This window comes from Eulemur rufifrons, chromosome 5, assembly GCF_041146395.1.
Source record: "Eulemur rufifrons isolate Redbay chromosome 5, OSU_ERuf_1, whole genome shotgun sequence".
NCBI lineage: Eukaryota > Metazoa > Chordata > Mammalia > Primates > Lemuridae > Eulemur > Eulemur rufifrons.
In genome coordinates, this window is record NC_090987.1 from 22840098 (window position 1) to 22866811 (window position 26714).

The 26714-nt window shown below is 41.8% G+C and overlaps 1 protein-coding gene across 1 annotated transcript; it reads right to left on the reverse strand.

Annotated features, from left to right (window-relative positions):
* Nucleotides 1–7261: 7261 nt before the first annotated feature.
* Nucleotides 7262–25680, reverse strand: SLC14A1 (solute carrier family 14 member 1 (Kidd blood group)). The gene is made up of 8 exons (XM_069468032.1): nucleotides 25530–25680; nucleotides 24718–24907; nucleotides 22252–22380; nucleotides 20158–20350; nucleotides 17556–17703; nucleotides 17236–17370; nucleotides 9484–9533; nucleotides 7262–7435 (listed from the first exon to the last, which is right to left on the reverse strand). Exons 1-8 carry the CDS (start codon nucleotides 25663–25665, stop codon nucleotides 7262–7264), a joined length of 1155 nt encoding a protein of 384 aa, XP_069324133.1. The 5' UTR covers nucleotides 25666–25680.
* Between the last annotated feature and the right edge of the window lie 1034 nt (nucleotides 25681–26714).

Below are 26714 nucleotides of genomic sequence, written 5' to 3' on the forward strand. Positions count from 1 at the left end.
TCCTTTGAACTCACCCCCTGCCCCAGCATGGCTCAAGGTGGGTTTTTGAGAGCAGGGATGATGGTTCAGTGCTCTTAGAGTGGGAGTTAATCCATCTGTGGTTTAGCTTTCTCTTTCCCCTTGGCAGAGAGTTTGCAGTTGGAATCAAAGGCTCTCCAATAAGGAAGCAACTAACTAAGATAATACTGCCTGTTTTTGAAATCCCGTGGGTTTAACTGGGATTAAAAGTACCAATGTGAGGATTAACCCAATAAATTCTTTGATCCTTTATGCTGGCTGACACAAGGAAAGAAACCAATAAAAACAATCCTTTTCTTTGGCTCTTATCTCTCTACTGACCCTTGAAATAGCCCCCTCAAATGGGCTGATTCATTTCTCTGCTCATGTCCCTCTTATCCTCAAAAATTCTGACCCTTATCTCTATTTAGAGCATATATCAGACTTCTGTTTCTAGTAGAGGCAGATTAGGTAATGTGGACCAACCTGCCCTCTGAAAATAACTAAAAAGTCTGAAAAAAACATTTAAAAATTTCCCTCTAAAATATTCAAAAGCTAGTAAGGTAGTGAGGAATTAGCAAGCCAAGATCTAGGAGAAGATGGAAATCCAGGGAGGTAAGCTTGGCATTTAGGGTGACTTTTGCCCAGGGAGCATTTGCTGATCTAAAGAGGAGGCTGCGAGGTGAGCTATGGTTTTGAAAATTGTGAGTAGCTATGGGCCCAAAAGTTGGAATCTATTGCTTACTCTGTTTTCCAGGGTAGAGGCCCTGATAAACTACTTGGCACTCAAGAGTTGGGGTCCCAAAGGGCTGCTCTGTTGGACTAAAGTAAACTGCAAGTAAACTGTCTTCATACGGATTACAGCTTAGCTTAGTCACCTGGGTGGGCCCCAAAATTTAAAGACTTGAATTTGGATTAAAGCAACCTTGGCTGGATTGCTAGTGCCCCTAGGTGCTTGGCAGAGCAAGTGAAAATCTTGTCTGGAAGAGGATATCATCCTGGGTCTCCAATTATTTCTACAGATATTTTTTCAAATATAATGTCTAACACACAGTAATAAATAACCAAGCAAACAAGGAAGGAAGACCACAGAAGTAAGAATCAGCACAAACAAGAAGTAACAGAAAGATGCTCACGGTTATTCTTGACAGTGGGATTACCATGCACAGACTTTGAAGCAACTGTATTTACTATTACATATACTCAAGGAAATAAAAGCCAAACTTAAAATTCAGCAAGAATTGGAAGTTACAAAAAGTAATTGTAAAGATTTGATAGAGAACCTCCATAAATACTCTAATTAAAAATAAAATAACCCAAATCAAGATCTCAATGGATGTGTTTAGCAGCAAATAGATACAGGTAATAAGATAACTAGGAGACAGGTCAAAAGCAACTATACAGACATAGCTCAGAAAAAAGGATGAAAAATTCAGAGGGGTAAAATACATATACGATTTAGTAAGAATGTATACTAAATGTGTAAATATTCTAATGGAGTACAAAAGGAGAGAAGAGAGAGAACGTTTGAAGAGAGAATGGTTAAGAATTTCCCTAAACAGATAAAAGTCCTATGATCCTCAAGCAGCATAAATAAAAGACACTCATACCTAGACATACCAGGATCAAATTTCAGAAGAACAAAAGCAAAGAGAAAAATCCTAAAAGCAGACAGGGTGACAAAAGACAGAAGCAACAGTTAGAATGACAGCAAGCCAAGTGTGGTGGCACCTGCCTGTAGTCCCAGCTACTTGGGAGGCTGAGGAGGGAGGATTGCTTAATTAAGCCCAGGGGGTTGAGGCTGTAGTGCATATGATCACACCTGTGAATAGCCACTGTACTCCAGCCTGGGCAACAAAGCAAGACCCTAAAAAAAAAAGAAAAAAGAAAAAGAATGAATGATACCAGCCTTTGAAAAAATCATAATGGAATTGAGAAGATAGTAGAATGATATTTTTAATTTACTGAAAGAAAATTATGGTCAATGTAGAATTCTACACCTAGTAAAAATATCCTTCAACAACGATGGTAAAATGAAGTTAGACAAATAAAAACTGAAAGAAACTGCCACCAGCAGACCTGCAATAAAGGAAGAAAATGATCCCAGATGGAAGCTTGGAGATGAATGAACAATTGAAGAGGAATGAAAATAGAAACGACACAGGTAAATATAAATGAATTCTGGCTACATACAAGAAAAATAATAATATCTACTGAGGTTTAAAACATAGAATTGAAATACATGATAACAATAGCAATTCAGAAGGAGGGTCAATGAAGGTCCTTGCATTGGCCGGGAGGAGAGAAAAGTAACAGGCAACATTAATGTTTGATAAATAACGTTTGTATGTTGTAATTTCAAGAGTGGCCACTAATAGAGTAATAAAAGTGTGGAAAACTCCATCAGTGGCCACTTTCAGTGACATATATAGTGGTCTCACCAGTTATAACTTTGACTTTCACAGCTCCCCTTCAGACTATCTCTGCTACAGCTATAAGATCTATTTACTGCCTGTGACTGTGCTGGGTGTCCCAGTCTCTGCTCATTCATTAATCTGTTCCTTTCTTCTGGAGGGCCTTCTTCTCCTATCTATTCAAATCCTCTTCTGTCCGGTCATCATGCAATTTCTGCTTCTGCCACAATCATGTCTCCCCTAGCTATTGTGCCACCCGTGGCTCCTCTGTCCCCCAAACTCCTAGAGCATTAATGGACTGACTCACTCAAGATTGGATTTATTACAGACTTATTATATTGCAGTTATTTGTAGAATAAGTTTTATTTTTCCTAGAATAGAGGTTCCTGGAGGACAAGGGACCATGTCTTTAATAACTTTCATATCTCCCATGTGTTTGCTACAATGCCTTGCAGAGGAGACAGTGTTTTATTTACACTCTGTGTAAATAACTTTTACATGTAGAACACGTCTCAATTTGCACTTGCTTCACTGCAAGTGCTACACGTGCCTAGTTGGTACTGTGTTTGGTAGTACAGATCTATCCTCTCACTGAGAGGCCAACGTGGGGGTCTCAGAAAATAGGAAGGCCTCCTTGTTGGGTTGGCCAGTCCCATGGTCTGCCTGTGTGTGCTCTTGTTGGCCCCAAATGCACTTGCATTTGGACTACTGACTCATGTCCTAGCTTCCATTCCTGTGGTCTGAAGGACTTAATTTTAGCTGAGTTTCCTGGCACTGTGCCAGCTTTCCTCTGTGCTTCATTTCTTACCCCTCAAGTCCTTGCTTGTCATTGCAATATAATTCAAAGCTTCATTGGGCTAGGATCCAACAGACCCAACCCAAACAGGAAACTGGCTTCCCTATTGTTTATTTGAAACCATGAACCAGAAAATGTCAGACACTTGTTTTCAGTACTTCATTGAGCTGGAACTGAATTGAAACTCAACTATTTCCAATGGGGCTTCCAACATGGCCTGATTTAGAGGCTTCAACCATTAGATCAAGAGAACTAATTAGAGCATGAATTGACCCTAAGCTTTCCTTGCCTGATCGTTATCACGTCTCATCCTTTGCTTAGAATCTTGTTAGTCGGAGGCTACACAACCTTGTGTGGGGCTGGGGTGTCCTAAAGTACTTCCGTACCAAAAATATACCATTATATCCATAATTTTTTCAGATCTCTGTCTCTTACTTACTGGTCCCTTTCCACTTTCTTTCATAAATAATCATAAATAATCTCCAAATTAGACAAAATTATCCTTTATTTTTAAATAAAGACCACATTTTTATTTTTATATCATTCTTTTTTTTTTTTTTTGAGACAGGGTCTCACTCTGCCACCCAAGGAGGAGTACAGTGGTGCCATCACAAGTCACTGCAGTCTCAAACTCCTGGGCTCAAGAGATCCTCCTGCTTCAGCCTCCCAAGTAGCTGGGACTACAGATGCATGCCACCATAGCCAGCTAATTTTTCTATTTTTTTTGAGACAGGATCTCACTATGTTGCCCAGGCTGGTCTCAAAATCCTGGCCTCAAGTGATCCTCCTGCCTTGGCCTCTCAAAGTGCTGGGATAACAGGCCTGAGCCACTGTGCCCACCCTAATTTTTCTTATTAGAAAAACATTTTATTCTTTGGTACACTTTATATATAGAATTACATATGTTGACTAGAATTTTTATTCTTAGTAGCCTAAATTTTAGTGAAAATCTAGGAAGCAAGAAAACTTAAATTGTCTGTCACATATTAGTATTTTATAGATGAGAACCTTTTTGTAAGTTTTAAACATGTTTCCCCATAACATAATTTTTAAATTGGAAATGGCCCAGACATTTAATGGAGTATCTGTTATTTGATTTACTATAATGTTACAATTTAAAATCCCATGAAAATTTTATGCATAAGCATTTACCCCATTTACATTTACCTAATGTATTTATTTTAGCAGTTACTTAGATTACTTATGAAAACTCAGATATTAGACAAAGCTAGTTATCATCATTTCAAGTTATTTTCCAATTAACCATTTTTGTAGCCTGTGAATATTAGATATTCACCTAAGTATGAACCTTAAAGTTAAACACATGGGTATTTTTGCTGATAACTCAGAAGATTCAGCTGTTTTCATTAAACCAACAATATTAAATTAGTCTTACTTATCAAAAATCACACAAAGAGCATTCTGTTTTTGGCTAAGTTCATAGTTTTATAAGTTTCATGTAAAATCCTAATACTGTAAAACATTAAGCAGAGGTAAGCATAAATATGACCAGTACATGCAGGTAAAAATGTGTGCTGACAATTTTGAAGACATTTGTATTTTTACTTTACCAATACTTGTTTTTTTTTTTAATATATCTTAGTTACCAAAGATTACTAAATTAATGTGAATTTGGAAAGCATTCGAGCTTATTTACTTAATTTATGAGTGCTCCTTTATTTATAAGCCAATTTGGTACCATGTGGACACAACATATAACATACATACACAAAACATATCTAAACATACAAACACACACACACAAAGGTCCAATAGCTTTTACTTCATAACTCTAAATATGAGATAGTAATACACATTCACTGGTTTATAAAAGACAGCCGGATCCAAATTATTTCTGACAAAATTGAAACTTGCTCACATGGCTAAACTTTATTTGTTCTGATGGGTAATGTCTGTAGCTGTCCTCAGCAATTCATCCTCACCCCTGAGTGGGGAGAACAATGAATGGTTTGAGAGGACACCCAAGCGTATGGGTGGGCCTGTCAATTTGAAATTGAACAGGATTTGCTCAACTATATGTCTAGTGCCATTTCCAAGTATGAGAAAGGAATAAAGATTCTAGCACAATAAAATATAAGCAACACATACTTATATGCATGTGATCGTTCATATACATGATGGTTATAAAAGGCACATTACACAAAACTGAGCTCTGAGTATAATTTATTCATATATTTGCCTAGAAATTTCTTATACAGACAATAGGAAAAAATACAAATGCTCAATTTTAGGATAATACTTAGTAACAAAAATAGCTTGAGAGAATTAATATCATTTAAATCAGACAATGTACAAGGCTTTAAAACATTCCTATTTACAAATCTGTGTGAGCGCACAAGACAACGCTGTAATGAGCACCTCAGAGCTGTTCTGAAGGTTGCCCTGGGTCCATTTTAGAGTCCTCTGGTTCACTCAGCCACAGTCTAGATTCTTCACTGCCCATCTTTGGTTATGCTTTTTTTGTTTGTTTGTTTCCCCCGGCTCTTATTTCACAAATTCCCTAACAAGGAAGATTTCAGTTCAAACACTGAACATTTAGTTTTCCCACAGGAATATCCCTATACCTACAACAGTTGCAAATTCATAATTTCAAAGGGCTTTGGTCATGGGGTTTTTAAATTGGAACACTGTTTCCTTGTTTGTTTTCCTGAGAAAAGGAAGAAGTGAATGTCTCCCTAAAACATTTTTAGATTTACTTCCCTATTCCTTTTTATTCATCCAGCAAATGGTATATTGTACACTGGGCACTGCAAACCCAAAGAGGAAAAAACCTTCAGGATTCCAAAGTTTCACTTTTCCAACCTCCAAAATACTAAGTGGATACCTCCTGAAGGAATGAGCATAACTTTCCATTGCCATCTTCAGCGTGTTTGGTCACAGAACCTTTACAGAACTGATAACTTATAAATTAAAAAGAGAAAAACAGGAGAATTCCCTACCTGTATTTCTTTTGGGTGGTTCAAATACTATTGGTTTCTGAGAGAAAATATTGTGAGTGTGCAGAAAATAATAAGTTTTTTTAAGTAAGATATTCATTGATTTCTAAAAATCGCACTCATAAGCAGTCTGACCTTCACCTTTTGTCTTTATATGACATCCCATCCTCAAATGAATTAACAATGTAACTTTAAAGGGCCCTTGCAGGTTGATGATGATTCTGTACATTTGTGGCATCTACAAAATCAATTTAGGAGTTAAAGTAAAAATAGCTAAGCTGAGTATTTCATAAATACAGTCTGTAATTTTTCTTAGATGTCTAGGAACTGGTTAGGCCAGGAACTGCTCTTATTTTATTTCATTGAAAACAAATCTTTTTTCATAAGAAAAAATCTCTATCTAAAAAGAATCCTTTGGAATCTCCAAACAAAGTGACAAAATGACAGAGTAATTGTGACTGACAAAATCCCTTTTTGCTCCTGTAGCTCTCAGTCTGAAAAAACCCCAACGACCTCCTGAAAGAGAATGCCACATATGCTAGGGACAGCATGGAGACCATTCTGGGGCAGAAGTGGGGAACAACCTCAGCTATCGGCCAGCACCCCAGTGATGTTGACCCTAGCTGTAATGTGTAACTTGCATTGATTTTAAAAAACCAAACTGCTGATCTGAGAATTGTGGGTTGACTTTGATTTTCTGACTGTAAATTCCATAAGGCTTAGTTGGTTTATAAAGCTTAATTTTTAATACTGTGAACATCATCTAGCCAACTAAACACCAAGAATATCAATAAATATCAATAATTAGCTCTAGTCTCACTTGCTCTTTTTGTTGGAACATTCTGACTTTATGTACATTACAGTCTTAGCGCCAATCCCCTACTAGGGCTTAAAATTCCATGCTGGAGCACATCACCTGGACGTGGCTCCCACATGCTTGAGGATATTCCTGGAGTTGAAAAGAAAAATACAAAATGAGCAGAAGAACAGAATGCCGATGGGTTAGCATGAAAGTTGTTTTTGCTGAGACCCTGGAAGTCAACTGGAGCAGTCAGTCAGAAATGACTCGTGACCATGGCTGTGGATAAGAGTTTTTCTCACAAAGGGCTTTCAACCATCCTTTTCTTAGTTTGTAGGTAGAAGAGGCGGTTTTCTTCAGGATAAGTGAGTTTACTGAGGGGCATCCTGTAGATGTTGGGGTTTCTTGTGGTCACCAAGAGGAAAAGTAGTGTTGCCAAACAGAAAGGCCAGGTACAAGCTGGCAATCCAACCTGAGAAAAAAGAGACAGGACACATGCTCCTTTGAGATCCCATTGGCAAGCTAAGCTGCACAGAGAACTCCCCCTTGTTCCCACTAAGCCCAGGGGGATGCATCACTGGGGGTATTGCTCTGAACTCTGCTTATGCTCGTGGGGACTAAGATCTCAGGGAATTTAGTAGTTGCAATGTTTTCATCTAATCTTTAGAGTGGCCAGTTATGTCTCTATCTTGCATGTGCTTCTCTCCTTCTCATACATTCAGACACCCTACCCTGGCTGTGCAAAGATGGCAATTAGAACATGTGGAGATGACACTTGCAAACTGCCAGTAGTCCTGACCACTCATCACATCCACAAGGCCTTCTCTGACTAGTCCAGCCTATAGTGACCTCTCTCTCTTTTTTTTTTATTTTGAGACAGAGTCTTGCTTTTTTGCCCGGGCTAGAGTGAGTGCCGTGGCATCAGCCTAGCTCATAGCAACCTCAAACTCCTGGGCTCAAGCGATCCTCCTGCCTCAGCCTCCCGAATAGCTGGGACTACAGGCATGCACCCCTATGCCTGGCTAATTTTTTCTATATATATTTTTAGTTGGCCAGATAATTTCTTTCTATTTTTAGTAGAGACGGGGTCTCGCTCTTGCTCAGGCTGGTCTCAAACTCCTGACCTTGAGTGATCCTCCCGCCTCGGCCTCCCAGAGTGCTGGGATTACAGGCGTGAGCCACCGTGCCCGGCCTATAGTGACCTCTCTGACCCTGACTCCTGCCCAGTCTATGTCTTGTTATTTTGCTTTGCTTTTGTTCTCTACTTGGTTTGCTTTTTCCATTGTGTCTCTCAAACAGACACTAAGTTCCTTGAGGGTAGGTCCTTCTTTGTGCTGTCCCTGGCAACTCACACAATTCTGAGCATACACCATTGGTTAGTTTTGGCCCTAGGCATGGACCCTGGGGTGTGACGGGGTGTAGGAGTACCCTAACCTGTCTGCACATGCAAATCATCTGGAGGAGTTATTTAAAAAAAAAACACAGGTGGTCAAGCATCATAGAAGACCTACTCTATCAGAAATGTCAGGGGATAGGGCCTAAGAATCTGTGTTTTTCAAAGTCTCCCTAGCTGACTGTTGTGTAGCTTGCCCATTCTGGTCCATGGGCAGATGCCTGTAAACCTTCTTTGTTGAAATGTGAAGGTCCCCATGTGCTCTGATGTACTCCCCATCCTGCATGCCTGCAATGGGACTTCGGCTTTCCACCATAAAGACATTGTGTCTCCATGAGGAACCTCCCAGATTAAATCCCTATGCTGCTTCTGAGAGGGTTAGATACTGCTTTGACCTTTTAGCAGCCATGACCACATCAACATGGACTGAGCCGTCAGAACTGGCCCTGCATCACTGGCAATGGCAGGTGAGAAAAGGTTCAGGGCATTGGGAGATGAGTTAGGGAGACCGGGCTTCTCAGGGGAGGGGAAGGGGGTCAAGGGGCAAGAGCACGGGCTGAAAAGGAGAAAGAGTGCCAGGTAGCACTTAATAGGAAAAGAATTTGCCTACTAAATATTAGTAATTTAGGCAGGACCTGGGTCTGAATAAGTCTTATTGATAACTGGGGATTTAATAAAAGACAAGAGGTATGAAAAACTATTGATCAGATTAACAACAATGACAACAACATCTGGATCTTTAGCCAATTACCTTGTTCCTCCCTTTCCTGATTTCTCAACTGTTATATAGTCCTGATTTTCTGTTTAAGTAAGAGATACTCTAAAGTCAACTCTTATCACTCAGAGTTAGACTATGAACTTGATAATATGCTATACAACCTAAGTTTCATTATTTCTTAAACCTAAAACCTGGCATTTGTGACATGCCAGGTGATTGTAGTTTGGACTAGAGTTGACTGCGGTGCTGGAAGGGAGGCCAGACAGCTCCAGCAGAAGGGAGGGTGGTGCCGGCCCCGGCCATGGATCCTGCCACTGGACACCACCCAGGTGGGCTTCAGAAGGGTTTTCCATGTAATTGAAAGCTGGTCAGTTACGCTAATTATAAAGTAAGATTCAAGCAAACTCACCATAGCCATTACGTTTGCCATGCTGACTCCGAGGTAGGCAGTGAACAGGGCTACACAAAAGAGGAAAAAAGAATGCTTGGTAGATGCACTTTTAATCACAGGAAAAGACTGCCTTCCAACATAGATCCCCTGGAATGGTTACTTCCACATCCTACCGGATAGCCCAGCACCCTGGTTACACGCATGAGCCTAGAGCTGGCAGCTCTGAGTTCAAATCCTGGCTCTACCACCTGCTCTGTGGACTCTGTTCTAAGCTTCCATTTCCTCCCCTGTACAATGGAAGTGATAAAAATTTCTCTCTCTCATGGGGTTGGTGTGAGCATGAGAAGAAATAATGTTTGTGTTTAGCACACAGTAAGGGCTCAATAAAGGTAGATTTTTTTGTGGTTACTATTTTGTTGTTACTGCTAATATTTAAGGAAAGGCCTTCTGTGGCAAATACATTTCCCTCTTGTTTTATCCAAGCATAATTGAATTAAAATGAAACTTAGGAATATTTCTTGAGATAGCATGGTTTCTATACAATCTCACTGCATCTAGAATTCTCATATTGATGGTTAGAATTCACAGCTACAAAAGATCATGGTATGGTGCTCACTTCAGCAGCACATTATACTAAAAAAAAAAAACCCTATGGTTTATGAAAATAGGAAGGTAACAACTCAGAGAACAGCAGAAACTGAACACAAACTTGAGATTCCATCCCACCATAACATTTTTCCAAATACTATTAATGTCAGCGAATAAACATCTTATATTTTTATTTATACTGAGTGAGCAAAAAAAAAAAAAATCACTTTCAACGTAAAACAACAACAACAAAGATCTCAACTAGCTTATCATCAATTCCTCAGTTTTGGTTGCATACGGGGCCTAAGGAGGCTCAGGGAAGCCCTTAGATGGCACAAGGACAGCCTGAAAAATGCCCTTCATACATTGGCCACACAGCCACGTAGGCCACCAGAGCTCCCTGTTACACACTCACCATCTTCATGTTTGGTGAGAAATCACATCAGCTATCTTCCCACCAGGAAAAGGTAAGAAGGACTCTGTGAGCCTCATTTACTTTACTATGCAGACTTCTGTCCTTTTATCAATATTTTTTCTTTTCATCTTGGTGTTACTTATTCAATAGCATAGTGAATTCTTTCCTAGCTGAATTGTCTCATGCCAGTGGGAAGGGCTGGTCTTTGGAAACAGTACTGGTTTCATATCCCAGCTCTGTCATCTGATTTGTTGAATAACAAATCACTCAATTTCTCAGGGTCTAGTTTCACGATCTGTAAAAAGGCAACTTGAAGATCTGCTTTACAGGGAGGTGATGAATCTCAAGTGAGATCATGTATTTCCATAAACAGCAGCTGTAAACTCACCCCTTTCGCGGCCGGGCGCGGTGGCTCACGCCTGTAATCCTAGCACTCTGGGAGGCCGAGGTGGGCGGATCGTTTGAGCTCAGGAGTTCGAGACCAGCCTGAGCAAGAGCGAGACCCCACCTCTACTAAAAATAGAAAGAAATTATATGGACAGCTAAAAATATATATAGAAAAAATTAGCCGGGCATGGTGGCGCATGCCTGTAGTCCCAGCCACTTGGGAGGCTGAGACAGGAGGATCGCTTGAGCTCAGGAGTTTGAGGTTGTTGTGAGCTAGGCTGACGCCACGGCACTCACTCTAGCCTGGGCAACAGAGTGAGACTCTGTCTCAAAAAAAAAAAAAAAAAAACTCACCCCTTTCACCTTGGGATTGAGATATTGCTCTGAACAGAAGGGTGCTCATGGCTTGGGTTAGAAGCATTTCTCTACTTGATTTCATCAATTTCATTCATTTTAAAAATTTAATTAATTAATTAATTCAACAACTATTCACTGCTTAGCACCAGGGATACTCCATCCTTGCTCTCTTCAGGACCAGCTCTGTCAGAACGCCTCCCCTGAGCACATGAGATCTTATTGTCATTGCCCTGTTTACAATACCTGTTACACTTCTGCATGGGTAAGGGACTAATTAACAGAGCAAACAGACAACTTACAGAATGGGAGGAAATGTTCACAAGTTGTACATCTGATAAAGGACTAATAGTGAGAATCTACAAAGAACTCGAGCAAATCAGCAAAGAAAAAATCAAACAACCCCATTAAAAAGTGAGCAAAAGACATGAACAGAAGCTTCTCCAAAGAAGATTAGACAAATGTCTAATAAACATATGCAAAAATTCTCAATGTCATTAATCATCAGGGAAATGCAAATCAAAACCACAATGAGATATCACCTTACCCCATTTAGAATGGCTTTTATTAAAAAGTTCAAAAACAGTAGATGCTGGCATGGATGCAGAGAGAAAGGGATGCTAATACACTGTTGGTGGGACTGCAAATCAGTACAACCTCTATGGAAAACAGTATGGAGATTCTGATTCAGCAATTCCACTACTGGGTATTTGCCCAAAGGAAAAAAAGTCATTTTATCAAAAAGACACCAGCCCTCAAGTGTTTATTGCAGCACAATTCACAATTGCAAAGATGTGGAATCAACCCAAGTGCCCATCAATTCATGAATGGATTAACAAAATGTGGTATATGTACACCATGGAATACTACTCAACCATGAAGAAGGATGACCTAATGCTTTTTGCAATAATCTGGAAGGAACTGGAGACCATTATCCTAAGTGAAGTATCTAAAGAATGGAAAAACAAACACCGCATGTACTCGCTATTATATTAGAAATAACTGATGAGCACACATGTGCACAGAGGGAAGTAAATCTCAATGGAAATCAAGCTGGGTGACAGGGGAGGAGGGAAAAACCTACCTAACAGGTACAATGAACACTATTTGTGTGACAGGCATACTTATAACCATGACTCAAGCATTATAAAAGTGATCCATGTAACCAAAAACATTTGTAACCCTGTAATACTTTGAAATAAAAAAAAAAATACCTGTTACATTTCTAAGACTCACTTTTGGCACTTTCACGTCTCATACTGCTATGTTGTTTTGAAGTGATCTCCTATTCTAAGTTGCTTTTCTCTCCATAGTAAAAGTGTCAGACTAGTTAATGGTCAGTACCCATCAATTAAGACTCGCTGAGTAGGACTGGGAAAGCCTTACATTAAGAGAGGAAATTCTGCACACCGTGGGCAGTTTGTAGGTAATGACCCTGACAGCATTTTTGGTAGCTGAGAGAAGGAAAAGGCCCTTGAGTATTGAAGGGAAGGCTGGATTTCAGCTTTTCACAGACAGTGTCCCTTCCAACCGACTGCCACGTGTGAGTCCTCCTCTGATAACCCAACCGTTGAAAAGAGATACATAATGTGTTTACAGCTTCTACTGATAAAACGATGACACTGAGAAATTCTCTGGTCGTGCAATTTCTGGTTTAGAGGCTGGGAAGGCAGCACTGCCAGATTCCATCAGAGTTTTCTAAGTCCATTTTCTGATAAAAACTTTCAGACCCAATAAAAGAATAGCTCTGTAATAAATGTCTGTTATTTATTTACCTTGGCTGTCAAGGTTGGGCTTTTGTTTGGCAGTATCAGGGTGAGGTGGACAAGCTGAAACTTGCCGTGGCATTTTACATGTGCGATTTGCTTTCTGAGAGGGGCTGGAGGTCTGTCCCAAATATTCATGTTTCAGAGATTAAAAGGTCTGACGGCACCCACTGGGGACTAGATGGGCACTGTCACACACTGTGGGTAGCCGTGGAAATTGGTATGGCCCTTTTGGGGATGAATCTGGCATCTATGGAAATTAAAATTGGCATTTCCTTTGACTTATCAATTTGGCTTGTAGAAATATATCTTACAGAAATACTTGTACAAAGTACACAAGGATACTTGTACCAAAAATGTTTCTTGCAGCACTGTTGGTGATGGCTCTGAACTAGAAGCCATCTGAACTTCTCCCAGGGAGAGGGCACTTGTCATATGAAGTTCCTATACACTGGCCATCTCTGCTGCCTTGAGCATGGAGGTTCTACACCCTGCGATGTGGCACGTCCTCCCTGTCCCCTGACTCCTCAGACGCACCAGGAGAGAGGCCAGCTCAGCCCTGGGCTCCCACTCCCCGCTCAGAGACGCACCACCCAAACAGCTACTATCCCTCAGGAAACAGGCTCCAGGGACATCTGAAGAGACACACGTTACAAAAGAAGGGCAACAAACTGAACAACCTACAGCCGATAGAGCTTAATTAACGAACCGGAGGTGAAGAACTCAGTAGATGGCATGATCAGCACAATGGTTAGAGCCAAAGAATGATCCATTTGATCAACTTAACTGGAGGGCCTCGTGAAGGGAGAAAGAGATGGACAATGCTAAGAAAAAGTCAAGACTTATGAAAAAATTAACATAAAAATATTGCATGCAAATACTAGAAGTCCCAGAAGGAGAGAGAAAAATAATTGGAAAGAAAAGATTTGAGAAATGAAACACTGCTAATATCTCAGGATTAAAGGAAGATATGAGCACTCACGTTGTGAGGACTTGAGTGCCTAGTAGCCCTGAAAAGGAAAACCCCACATCTAGACAGACAATAGTGGGAAAAAATATGTCTCCTATGCAAAGAGAAAATTCTAAGAGCCCAGAGAGAAAAATAAAATCACCTCTAACAAGAATCAGATTCTTTCCAGGCATCTTAATAGCAATTTGGGGTTTAAGAAGACAATGCATTAGTAGTGTTTGAAGACGATTTTCAAAGTATTGACAGAAAAAAGTTAAATCTAGAGTTTTGCAACCAGCTAAACTAAAATTTAAGTAATAGTGAGACAAAGATGTTCTTCGGCATTCAGGGTCTTTGAAGGTTTACTTCACAAGACCTTCTTGGAAACCCTCTTTGAAGAAGGAATCCAGCAAGAAGACACAGGTTAATATGAGCTATGGGGGTGAGAGTGAATAAGCAAGTTATTCAATAATAAGGCTATGGTTGCCTAAATAAGCAAGTGCAAAAAACAAAAGTTCATAATGCTATTAAGTAGCAGAGCTGGGATATGAATCCAGGCAGCCTGGCACCAGGGTCTGAGCTCTTAACTAGTTCAGTACACTGCTTTGACCATTATGCTATGCTGCTAGAGAAATCAGATCTACCCAAAGGAGGGTAGTGAGATAGGCAGAATAATGGCCTCCCAAAGATGTCCACGTCTTCATCCCAGAACCTGTGAGTGGTTATGCATGGCCAAAGGAACTTTGCAGCTGTGACTAAGTTAAAAACCTTGAAGTAGAGATCCACCTGCACTATCCGAATGCACCCAATGTAATCACAAGAGTTCTTAAAAAAGGGAGGCAAAAAAGTTCCACCTGGGGGTAGGATGGAGTATTTTCACTTTCTGCTTTACTCTTTTCTATACTGATTGAATTTTTGTTTTGCTTCATATAATAAACCTGCACTGCTTCTATAATTAAGAAAATAGTAGGCCAGCCATGGTGGCTCACGCCTGTAATCCTAGCACTCTAGGAGGCTGAGGAGGGAGGATTGCTCAAGGTCAGGAGTTTGAGACCAGCCTGAGCAAGAGCGAGACCCCATCTCTACTAAAAAAGTAGAAAGAAATGATTTGGACAGCTAAAAATATATATAGAAAAAATTAGCCAGGCATGGTGGTGCGTGCCTGTAGTCCCAGCTACTCAGGAGGCTGAGGCAGAAGGATTGCTTGAGCCCAGGAGTTTGAGGTTGCCGTGAGCTAGGCTGACGCCACGGCACTCTAGCCCGGACAACAGAGCGAGACTCTGTCTCAAAAAAAAAAAAAAAATAGTAAAGAAATCATTAAGAAAATAATATAACTAAGAAAATAATAAGGATATTCCCTCTTTAGGGAAACAGATTTGCAAACATGTTTGGCTAAATTCCTCTCCACCGTCTGTCAAAACCTCACCAACACCTCCTGTGCCCAAAATGGTTTCTGTTTGATCTTAAAGGATGTGCTCAGGCTGTCCCCATGCTGGCTTGTACATACCATCCTTTCCACCAAACGGAATCCCTCGTCTCATTTTTTAGGGTTTATGGAAAAGCCAGGAGGCACTTCATGATTTTGAACTGTAAAGTTCGCCCAGAGAATCCTGTACTGTAGATTTCTCCTTGTTCATCTACCAAGATGGCATGGCCTCCTGTAGGGTCCCTCCCTCACCTGGCTTCTCCCCTGCACTGTGGCACTCTGTCTGCAGGAACCGCAGGGGACCTAAGCCTTCTACAGCCCTCAGTCCTCCTAGCGCTGTCTGGGCCGTACCATGAGTGCTTAGTACATATTTGCTGCTATTGCCTACAGAAAAAATAAAGCCATGCACCCCAAATAAAGGTTTGAAAACCCCAAACCCATCTCAGAATAAAGCTGGCAGGTTGTAGGATAAAAGATTCTAATCCAGCTGTGCTCAGGTGGTTACAGAATCTGTCCTTAACCCTCTCGTTCGCCCTAAGCCTATGAACAAATAAAGAGAATGAGCACGAAGTTTTGGCAGAACTATTAGGTGAAAGAGCTGAGTAACTGTGAAAAGATTGACAAAGTGACATCTAAACGGCAACACCAGAGCAACCTGAGTTTTGTTAACCTTCCTAAAGCGTCAAGTCAAAACTGAACAGGGTCTTAGAACCCCTTGGTCCCATACCCTTTCCTGCCAACGCGGGAATCCATTCCCGCCATTTTCATAACTGCTTAGATATTTCCGCTTGATTAATCTGGTGATAAACAGACTCGAGACGTATATTTCCACTAAATTAGTAACAATTTCTCGACATTCCACTAATCTTTTTACCCTTTTGTCCCCAAGGGATTGTCATTCCCTCCACTCCAGAATATTATCTTAAATTTACTTGTACTGAATTAGCAACGCCAGAGGCTACAATAAGCCTCACTTTGTAATCAGCCTGGGCAATCCACTAGCTTTTCAGATCCAAATGACAGGAGGTCGGTTTTAGCCTAAGTGTTGCCTACGGGCCTGAGAGTACAGGGAGGCTGAGGAGTGCAGTAGGAGTCACTCTGGGGGCTGTTGGTAAAGGTGGATTCGAGGTTTGAATTTACCCCCAACTGACCCGATGGCCTTCAGCACATCCCTTGACCTCTCTGGCCTCAGTACCCACAGGGAAGTGAAAGGGATGGAGTGGAGGTCTCCAGAGCCTTCTAGCTCTGACAGGCCGAGTCTGGCTACAATACTGGGGATCAGGAAGGATTAACACAGCACGTCTCGAAATGTGTCCCCAGCAGAGCAGCATCCGCCTGGAAACTTACTAGAAATGCATATTCTTCCCCCCACCCCTAACACTGAATCAGAAACTGATAATGGGTCTCAGCAATTTGCATTTTAACAAGGCTTTCAGGTGATTCTGATGCATGTTCAAGTTTTGGAACAGCTGGATTAATGTGATTCTAAGGGCCACATGGGATCCCATGTGACTCTCCAGGGCACAAGGTTCTGTATTTAGCCTGAGTTATTTCCTTTGAGGTTTTGGGGTTAAACAATTGGTATAAAGAGCACAGGACAAGTCAAGTATCTATCACCTGAAACATACATATTCTAGAACGGTTACTGCAACGCAGCAGGCTCCTGTCTTCACAGTAACCAGCAAGGTAGGCCGAGGTGGCTTTAATACTCCTAGAGAGAGGATGTCACTGTCCTGGTCACACACCTACATAGGTAGCAAGTGGGCCCAAATTGGAATCCTGGCCCTGATTTCTCATGCAGTCCTTTGTTACCACTTGTCTTTGATTTTGATCCCATAGTCATGAGCAACCCTACCCCGAGATGCAAGATGCGCGGGATACTCACCGCAGAAGAGAGCCAGGAGGTGGGTCTGCCAGGTGAGTGCCACGAACATTCCTCCAATTGCAATGCAGGCCAGAGAGCTGTTGAAACCCCAGAGTCCTAAGTAGATGTCTTCAAAGGGAGCCGAGAGACTGAGTCCTATTAAACAAGACAGGATGGGTCAGAACTTGAGACTAAAGCAGGATGCTCTGGAAGGAGTCTGATGGGCTTGGAGGGCAGGGGGAAGCATGCTAAGAGCTCCCATTGGTCCCTCAAGACAGCTCCGGAGTGCAGATGCCCAAGACAATGCGTGGGACAGAGGAGGTAAGGAGTCTTATGCTTACCTGCCACTGTGCCCAGCAATGACCCGATTGCAGCGTGCAGGGACATGAGCGGGGAGGAGAGTAGGATGGCGCACAGGAAAATGCCCCCTGTCCACGGATTGTCACAGCCATATATCTGACCAACCCCCACTGGCACAGATTTCAATAACTGCAAAGGAAATTTAAAAAATGAGGCCACTAAAACAACTCTACAGGAACCCAAAGGACACCGGCAAACTCATACAATATATTTTAGATTTAACATGCCTTATCTTCCAAAATAAGTGTCACTACTTTAAAAAATTCTGTCTCTCCTTGATTACAGAAAAATCCCAGTCATTCTTCATCCTTATCCCCAGAGATACACCAGCCCTTCCCTGGCGCACGGTGAACACGCCTTCTTGAAACTCCCCCTCTGCTCACTGCCTCTCCTGCTTGCACTGACACTCGGCCTTGGTCACTGCTAAGCTTCCGGTTTGCTATCACTGCTCCTGGCTGTGGGATCTGCCACGCCTCCCACTGAGGATGGCTGGGAGCACAGCTGACACCTCCTCGGCTTTCAACTGTCCATCAGTGCTGAGGGCAATCCATCAATGCAGCCCTGTGTTCAACAGAAATATTGCGACTGTGAAATTTGGTTGCTTACGAGAAGCCTGGAGACCTGAACCCAGGTTATTTTATTTACAATGTAGAAGCAATTATTGGCAAGTTCATGAATCAAAGCCATATTTACCCTTCTGTTGTTAAGTGGAATGTGTGTGTGCTAAGCCAAGATATCCTTAGCTTATTCTAGTTACTAATAACTATCGATCAAGCCTCAATGCACAAAAATACATGCAAATGTCACAGTTCTATTCTCTGGCTAAGGCCTGAATTTAGCTAATGTGCTCACAGAATGGCAGTTTTCAGGAAGGTACAGGGTTTAACTGAAGCCAACAAATGATCATTCTTTATAACAAAACTTTTGGTAGGGCCAGGATAGGCATAATTCCCCATGACATTTCCTTCTTGAGCAAGCCGGTTTACTGAAAGACGCCTTCCCCAGCACCCCCGTCTTGCCCAGTCCTCCATTTCTAGGTCACATGTTACCTTCCGGCAAGAACCTTCTGGAGGCAGCGACTCTGACAGAGGGAGCCCCAGCCTTGGGACGGGGGCAGGGTCCTCTGCTCTCTTGCATTAGGCTGGGTCTGCCTTGGCTTCCACAAGTTGGCTTGGTCCTTGCTCAGTGCAGAAGACCACAGTGTGACTTTGACTCTGCCAAACATGGACTCTAAATTCTTCCAGCGCTTGCTGGTTCTTCATGTCTGCACAAGGTCATTTCCTGTTTCTTCTATTAATTGATCAGGGAGCTTGGCAAAGACAGCTTTTATCTCAGAACTTGACAGCAGAACTAACACTCCGGTAGACATGGGGTGAGGGGTTGAGTGAGATGGCAGAGAAGTGGCTGGTGACGGGCTGATGGCTCAGGGTGAGAAGGACAAGACCCCACTGCCCAGATCAGCACTGTCCAATGGAACTTTCCGAGATGATGGAGTAGTCTATATCCTGTGCTGTCCAATACAGTAGGTAATTGCCACGTGTGGCTATTGAGCATCTAAAGTGTGGCTAGTGAGGTTGAGGAACTGAATTTTTAACTAACTTGTGTCTGAATTTAAATCGCCACCCAGGGCTAATGGCTTCTGTATTGGACAGTGCAGTTCTAGATAGTTTCATGCTATTTTATAATATTGTTTGTCATGGGTAGTTCTAATAAATCTTTGAGTTTTCCTTCTGAGTTATTTCCAAATGCTCCCAATCATTTTCTGGGCAAGAAGTTAAAGAAAAGGCTACTTGAGCTCCTCATGTGTTTTGACCACTCAGCAAAGAATGTATTTCATAACCTGATAGTGGGAGAACAGGTCTTTTGCACATTAAAAAGGTAAGGTTTATTTTGGTTTTCCTCTAATTTCAAGTGTTCTCTTGTTCTCAATAATCAAGAAACCGTAAACAGATTTATTAAATAACACCAACAGGAAGAGCTGGAATTTGATTTGGGTTAACCAGGTTTTTAGAACTACGTGGATCTCTCTGTGCCCATCTGTGAAGAGCTACACAGTGTGCAACCTGTGATACAGTGGTTCTCAAACTCTGGTCTGCATCACAATTTGGGAAGTTTGTTCATACAAGTCCCAACCCCCAGAGATTATGATTTAGAGGGTCTGAGATGAAGGCTGCTTTGGTATTTGAAAAACTCCCCGGGTGATCTGATGCCTACCAAGGCTTGAGAACTCTGGATCATTGTACATGTTCTATGAGATAAACCATAACAAAAAGCAGACTAGAGAGGCTCCGTAATGAGCTCTGAGAGTGAGCATCCAGTTCTTTGGAGCTAGCACTGTAGATGTTTAGAAAAAAGCGGGGGGGGGGGGGCGGAAATTAACTTTAACCAAATAGTCATTTTAGAAAAATCCCTTAGACCCAAAAGCTCTGAAGTAGAACAAATGCTTTAGATGGCAAGATGAAGGCAGAAAGGCCACCCTACAGCTGAACATCTAGGGGACTCTGATACCCGTTGACAATTAACCAGGGGCCACTGGGTGCCTTCCAGAGGAGGGGGGTGATGTGAGATGATAGTGTATCTTACCTCCAGGGCACTGAGGTCAGGCCAGGAGATATTCGCAACTGAGGTTATTGGTGCGAACAGTTTGACTGGAAAGAATGGATTGTAATGTCCCGTGGCTGAGAGGTACATGGACAATGCCATGTTGAAGGGGAGGGTGAAGACAGGGAGGTCCCATTTGCACAGCACAGAGTTCAATGCGCTCGAGAAAACTGGACTAAAAAATAACAGAGAACAAGAGTGAGCATGTGACAAGCCAGGTTGACAAACCAAATCTCTATGCTATGGAAGGGATTTGTTTCATCTGCCAATATGTCCCTAAAGTGTTGTGTTGGCAAACTTCCCACAGAAGGAAAAACCTGGGATAAATCCTACTGTCAAGACAATAATTTTTATACAAAGTCAAAAATCAACTCTTAGCTTATTTGGCTTTTGAAAAATTATACTCTGGAGTTGCTCAGAGTGCCTTATGTACCAAGGTTTTCAAAATATTTCTGAAACACTTCAGATATACAAAATAAAATTTCTATATTGTTAAGGCCCCCTGGGTAACTCCACTGGATAAAATGCCTTTTCCTCCCCACCAGAGGCAACCATCCTGACTTTGGCATATATCATTTCTGCATGTCTTTAGTACATCTATTAATATTTTTGGAACATAGAAACTCTTCAAGGAAGGAGGCAGGTGGTGTGGGCTGGAGGAAGAAGATCTTACAGTTGGGGGCAGAGTTTGCATACTTGAGCTATTGGTAACTATGTAACTTTAGGCAAGACTCTTCTCCCCAGTTTCCCTGTCTGTAGACTGGAGGGGGTGGATTACAAGGTCCCCAGGCCACTGTGTGGCTCTCACTTATTGACCCAATCAAGGACCCCATCACTTTAAGATCAGATCTCCAGATTTCCCGGACCATGGGACGGGGTGGGTGAGCACCCACAGGCGAGGTCTCCTGCCCTTGAACAGGTCCCAAGTCACCTCCTGGGGAAGCTGGCTCTACAGGTAGGTCCTCCTCCACACACCTGTCTGTGGGTGCAGTGAGGGTGGGTGGTCCTACAGCTGCTTCTCATTTGTGTGCATACTAGTATTTTATATTCTAAGTACAATATAGAACGAAGGAAATGTTTGCTTCCAGAAAAACGATTTAAGGCAATGCCAACAGAAAAACTATTTTGTAGGATTTTTGAATTCAGTAAAAAAAATTTTTTGAACGGGGATGGGGGGTGTCCCTGGACAGCTGCATCAGCATCACCTGGGAACTCATTAGAAATGCAAATTCCCAGGCCCCACCCCAGGTGGATGGAATCAGAAAACCTGGGTTGTGGGAGCAGACTTCTTTGGTTTAACAAGCTCTCCAGGTGATTCCAATAGTGTTCAAGTGTGTGAACCACTGATGGAGGAAGTGGGGCTCAACTTTGGCTATAATTTTTTTTTCTTTTAGAGGTAGGGTCTCGCTCTGTCACCCAGGCTGGAGTACAGTGATGAGCTATAGCTCACTGCAGCCTCAAACTTCTGGCCTCAAGTGATCCTCCTGCCTTGGCCTCCCAAAGTGCTGGGATTACAGGTGTGAGCCATGGCACTCAGCCTTTGGCTGTACTTTAGAATCGCCTGGGAAGCTTTGAAAACTCCTAATACCCAGACAACACTGCAGTCCAATTACATCAGAATCTTGGAAGGGGCTAGGAGGTGTGTGGGGCCATGTGCATCAGTGTGTGTTGATGCTCCCCAGGAGGCATCAATGGGCAGCCGGTGTGGAGAACCTCCGGTTGAGGGGAAGGTATTGGTGGGTCTGCAGGGGATCGGACGTAATGCCTGGTTGTAAGGAAATACACATCTTTTTGAATGGTTGTTTCTGTTTCCAGTACACATAAAAATTGTTTTTATTGTTTAAAAAATTGTGGCAAAATACACATAACCTAAAATGTACCCATTTTTAAGTGTGCAGTTCAATGGCATTCAGGACATTCACATTGTTGCACAACTGTCACTGCCATCCATCTATTCACAGAGTATTTTTCATCTTGCAACACTGAAATTTTGCACCCATGACACAATAACTCCCATTCCCTCCTCCTCCCATAATTTTTTTAAAAAAGGTATTTTGAAAAGGAATTGCAACTTACCAAGTCATGGACATAACAGATACGGGGAGTAACAGCCACCAGAAATAGTTTCCCTTCTCTGAAAAGACAGCTATGAGTATTCCCAGCAGGGTGGCATTGTAGCCCTGGAGCCCAGCTGCAATTGCTGACCTGCAGGACAAGAGGTGTGGCACAGACACTTCCCAGTGTGCTGGGTTGCACTTGCACATAACACTGCTAATTATGTTCACATTAGAGAATGAGATCATGTGTGGAAATGTATTTCAAAGTCTACCTAAGCATCATAGAAATACTAATAAAAACATGAAGAAGCGAAAGATACATAGATAAAAATACAAATGTGCATATAGAGCAACTCCCTCCACAGGGGTCACAGCCAAGACAGTCTGAGGAAGGACAGGGGGATCAGGAAGGCTGATCTGCAACCTTCTAGCCGTTCCTTTGGAAAACTAATATTATCTCTTTTAAATCATTTAGGGCCTCTGACTTGAATAGAGCTTTTAGCGCATGACATTGGTTTCCTAAGTTAGATTTCTTGGTAAGGGATATTAGACTCCTGAAATGTCAGTTCACTTTCATAGTGTCTTTGATTTTGTAAACATTCACTTTCCAACTTAGCATACATGTCCATGTTCCTGTGCTTCTATTTTGTTGTCTCCAAACATGTATTACATATTGCAGAGAAAAACAGTTGCTTTTCTTTTGTTTGGAAAAGTAGCCTATTTAATTATGTGCATGTTTAACACCTACTTCTTTCTGAGGTTCATTTTTGTTCAGTATTCGACCTCACTTCTAAAGGTTGCCTATGGGTAAGTTTCTACTCTGGCCCAAATGGCCTCTATTTCATAATTGGGAATTGGAAGCTCGGAGTGAGAAATGGGACAATTTCTGTGGAATGAGCCCCAGTGCTAACAAGGCAGCCTCCCACCCCTAGGGCTCCAAGAGTTGGTGACATCTGGCACAATGAAGGGCACAGGATCCACTTCCCAAGGGCCTGGCACGCAGGGGCGATGTCTGCCAGAGGACGGGGAGTGAAGATGGTGAAGCGAGTGGGGGAGGGTGAATATGCAGGACCTAAGGCGGAGGTGCTGCCGTCAGTGCGGGGACAGGACAGGATGGCACGACAGCTGTGAGCTGGGCCAGGAGGCACCATTGCAGCAGGCAAGATGACGTCACGTACATTCACCTGGATGAGAGCAATAGAAGTGGGAGTCCCTGGTCAAAAGTTCTTTGTCTCTCTTAAATAATCCTGGAGGGCAAGTGGGAGGTGATGCAATTTGTATGAATGTCACCCAGAAACTGGGACTACATGTAATGACAGTAGACAGCTACACAAAGGCTTGTCCTCTCAACAACTGACTAGGAGATTTAATGTTGAGTTCGATCAGTGAAAAATTAATGGCATACATCTGTAAGTTGTGGAATGCCACAACTAAAGCAACAGGAAGACATGTATTCACTTAAAACAGAGCATTGCCATTTTAATGCAGTCTTTCTTGGACCAAGGAAATGAACATATGTAAATAGGACTTGTCTTCTAAATAATACCTGACAAGGAAAATGGGGTTGATCATGGTTCACTGGAACAAAACAATGAAGGAATATGCAATATGGCACAACCCTAGCCCCCATCCCCAAATTGGGAGGACTGTTTCCTGGCCTGCCTTGGAATAGGGTTTAATCTAAGATACAAAATCACCCTCCACTGGGAGCTAATCAGGCTCCTTGGAATTGATCGAAAAGTAGAGAGCATTTAATGACTCTCTCCCGGAGGACCTCCTTAGGTAATTTACAGCAAGTGCTACAAAAGTTTAGTTGTGTAATGACTATCACTGGGGATTATGCATTGATTCTGGAAGCATAGAAGACTGGTTTTCTGCCTGAAGGAACAAACTGGCTAGTCAGGAGCCGTCTTCCCCGCTGGTGGGAGCCAGCTTATCACTTTTTCAATGACAGATCAATTTATAAAGCACATAGTATTTTTAACCCAACACATCTATCAGAAGACTCACAAGTCAGAATCTACTCACTTGGAATTTATGGGTATTCATCTCCCAGGAGCTGAGCTGACCATTGCACTGTCTATGAAGAACGAGTTTGCTAAACTAAGCATGACAACAAGATATAACAGGGTTATTAAGCCACTAAGACTTTTCATGAACTCATATGCAATTCTGCCCTAACAGAACGCTGATGATAAGTAATTTTATCAATCATTAAAGAAGATCTCTTTAGAACCTCTCCTGGGGATTACTTGTAGCTTGGTTCTGGTTACCACGCAATGCCACAAGAATCTGGCATCATTCAGACTAGCTACTTATTCAGATGCCAAGAATAAGAGACTATAACGGATTCCCTGTACTCTGACTAAAGGCAAATATAAAGAGTTCTGTGGGCTAAAGCTTGTTTCTCCCGGGAAGGATGTGGCTTCAGCACTGCTGCCCACAGTCGGTGGTCAGCCCCTGTGTCTCGGCAGGACGTGCCTACCTGTCCTGGCTGAGCAGGAGGGCGGTCAGGGTGGAGACCACTGTTGCCACGCAGCCAGTGAGAGCCCACCAGGGGTTCTGGACCAGAAGTCCCACCAGAATGAGGATCCCACTGATGGGGTTGCTGACAAACGCCACTTGGGATAAGCCCCGAAGAATCCAGTCGACAAACTGGAGGATCACAGGCCTGTCTGGAAGACACGACAGAAGCACAGCTAAGGAAGTGGCCAAACAAATGATGTTCCTGCTCAATTCCAGGGCCCACCTTGAGCAAAATCGTCAAAACCCCCCAGAGATGAAACCGATTTTTGATATTCCTTTGATTTTTTCTCTCTAAACTGTTTGTCCCTTTAGTAGCACCCAGACCCCTAAAGGCATCTCTTTTTTTTTTTTTCCAGCCTAACACTGAATTCAATGCATCTCATTTCTTTATGTTCAACCTACACTGTCCCTGCTAGAATCTAAGCCCCAGAAAGCATCTCATGCATTTATTTACCATGTTCAGAGGTACAGACTCTTGAGCCAAAGGAATGAATTACCAATAATAAAATTTTAGTTTCAAGTACTGAAATTGCAGAATAGAGCTGGGTGCCTTCCTCTAATATAAACAGTGCCCTGGACCCGATCACCATCTCCATAAAAAGAAAAAATCAAAGAGGTTTGCAGGTTAGAAGATAAAAATTAGAAAAATGGAGAGTTAAGAGATAGATAAAAGATGGGGGAATATTACTAAAGATATAAATAGAAGTACCAGCAAACCATTTCCCCCAAAGCTACTTTTCCCATCTCTCCAAGGGATGAAAGCATAAATACCTTTAAGCCAGTTGGCGAATTCCTTCATATCTCCAGTAACATAGCCCAGAGCCTTGGGGAGGTACCTTCTCCTTCGACACGGTGAAACCTGGTTCTCACCCCTGTCCACTTTCACCATAGAGGGGCTGTCCTCCATGGCTGGCTCTTCCTGTGGCTCCTTGGGGAAGGACAGAGCTCATAAATATCCCTAATGCAGAACACTCTAGATTGGTTTCTGGCTGTGCGTAATTCTGTGGCTTCTAGAGTAGCCACAGAAGATCTGGACCATGATGTCCCATAGGACTAAGAAAGTGCCATTTTCCTCCTGAAATACCATCACGGAGATGATTACCCAAACCCAAATCCCACACTACCTTTGTGATTGATGTCTCTCATGCTATCATGAGAATGTTCTGATCTTTAATTTCAGAGTTCAGTTTCTAGTTCAACAAGCATTGATTGATCTCCCACTTCCTGTACTCAAGGAGTTCAGTCTACTTGAGAAGACTGAAAAACAGTTCATGTCAACATAATGAGTCAAATAATATAGAAAGAGCTCAAATCAAGTGCTCAAGCTTCATGTTGCCAGTCACAGGGCAAGAAATCAGGTTACAAAATGGCCTGCTGACTAAGCTAGTGCAGACTGGTCCAAGATAAGCAGTCTTTGTAAATTAAAATTTTATTTCACAAACAAAAAGTTTTGTTGTTTTTTTTTGAAAAATATTTTTTTAATTATAGATTATTTTGTATCATTTACTTTCCTTTTATGTAACTGCTATACTTTAAGCAAAGCAACAATAGGAATAGTTAATAGGCAATAAACAGCTAGGAGTTATTTATAGAAGGGCAAATTAATTAAATGTGCAAAATATATATTGATATTTTTATAATGCTTCTGTCTTCAAATAACACAATCATTTTAATGGTTTTTTTTTTTTGACTCATAAATGCCATTATTTTATTTTTATTTTTAACAATTTGTTTAAATCAGTGACCACATAAAGTTTATATGTGCAGTTGGCTGATAGAGACTTTATAGCTTTTTTTTTTTATATAGCTTTATTTTTAAGAAAATCTCTGTTGTGTAGGAAGTAAATGATTATGAAAGTAAGAGACTATACAAGGAAAATCTTTTTTTTTTTTTTTGTCCTAAGCATTTAATCAAATAGAGCACATTTTTCTTTTTTCTTTTTTCTTTTTTTCCCA

Bases quoted from the DNA above. Each gene is read 5' to 3' on its own strand.
- SLC14A1 (XM_069468032.1), bottom strand. From the start codon at position 25,665: ATGGAGGACAGCCCCTCTATGGTGAAAGTGGACAGGGGTGAGAACCAG. The intron at 17,704-20,157 runs GTAAGATACACT...TTTCCTTTGCAG, and splicing joins CTGACCTCAGTGCCCTGGAG to TTATTGAAATCTGTGCCAGT. The intron at 17,371-17,555 runs GTAAGCATAAGA...CTTGTTTAATAG, and splicing joins ATTGCTGGGCACAGTGGCAG to GACTCAGTCTCTCGGCTCCC.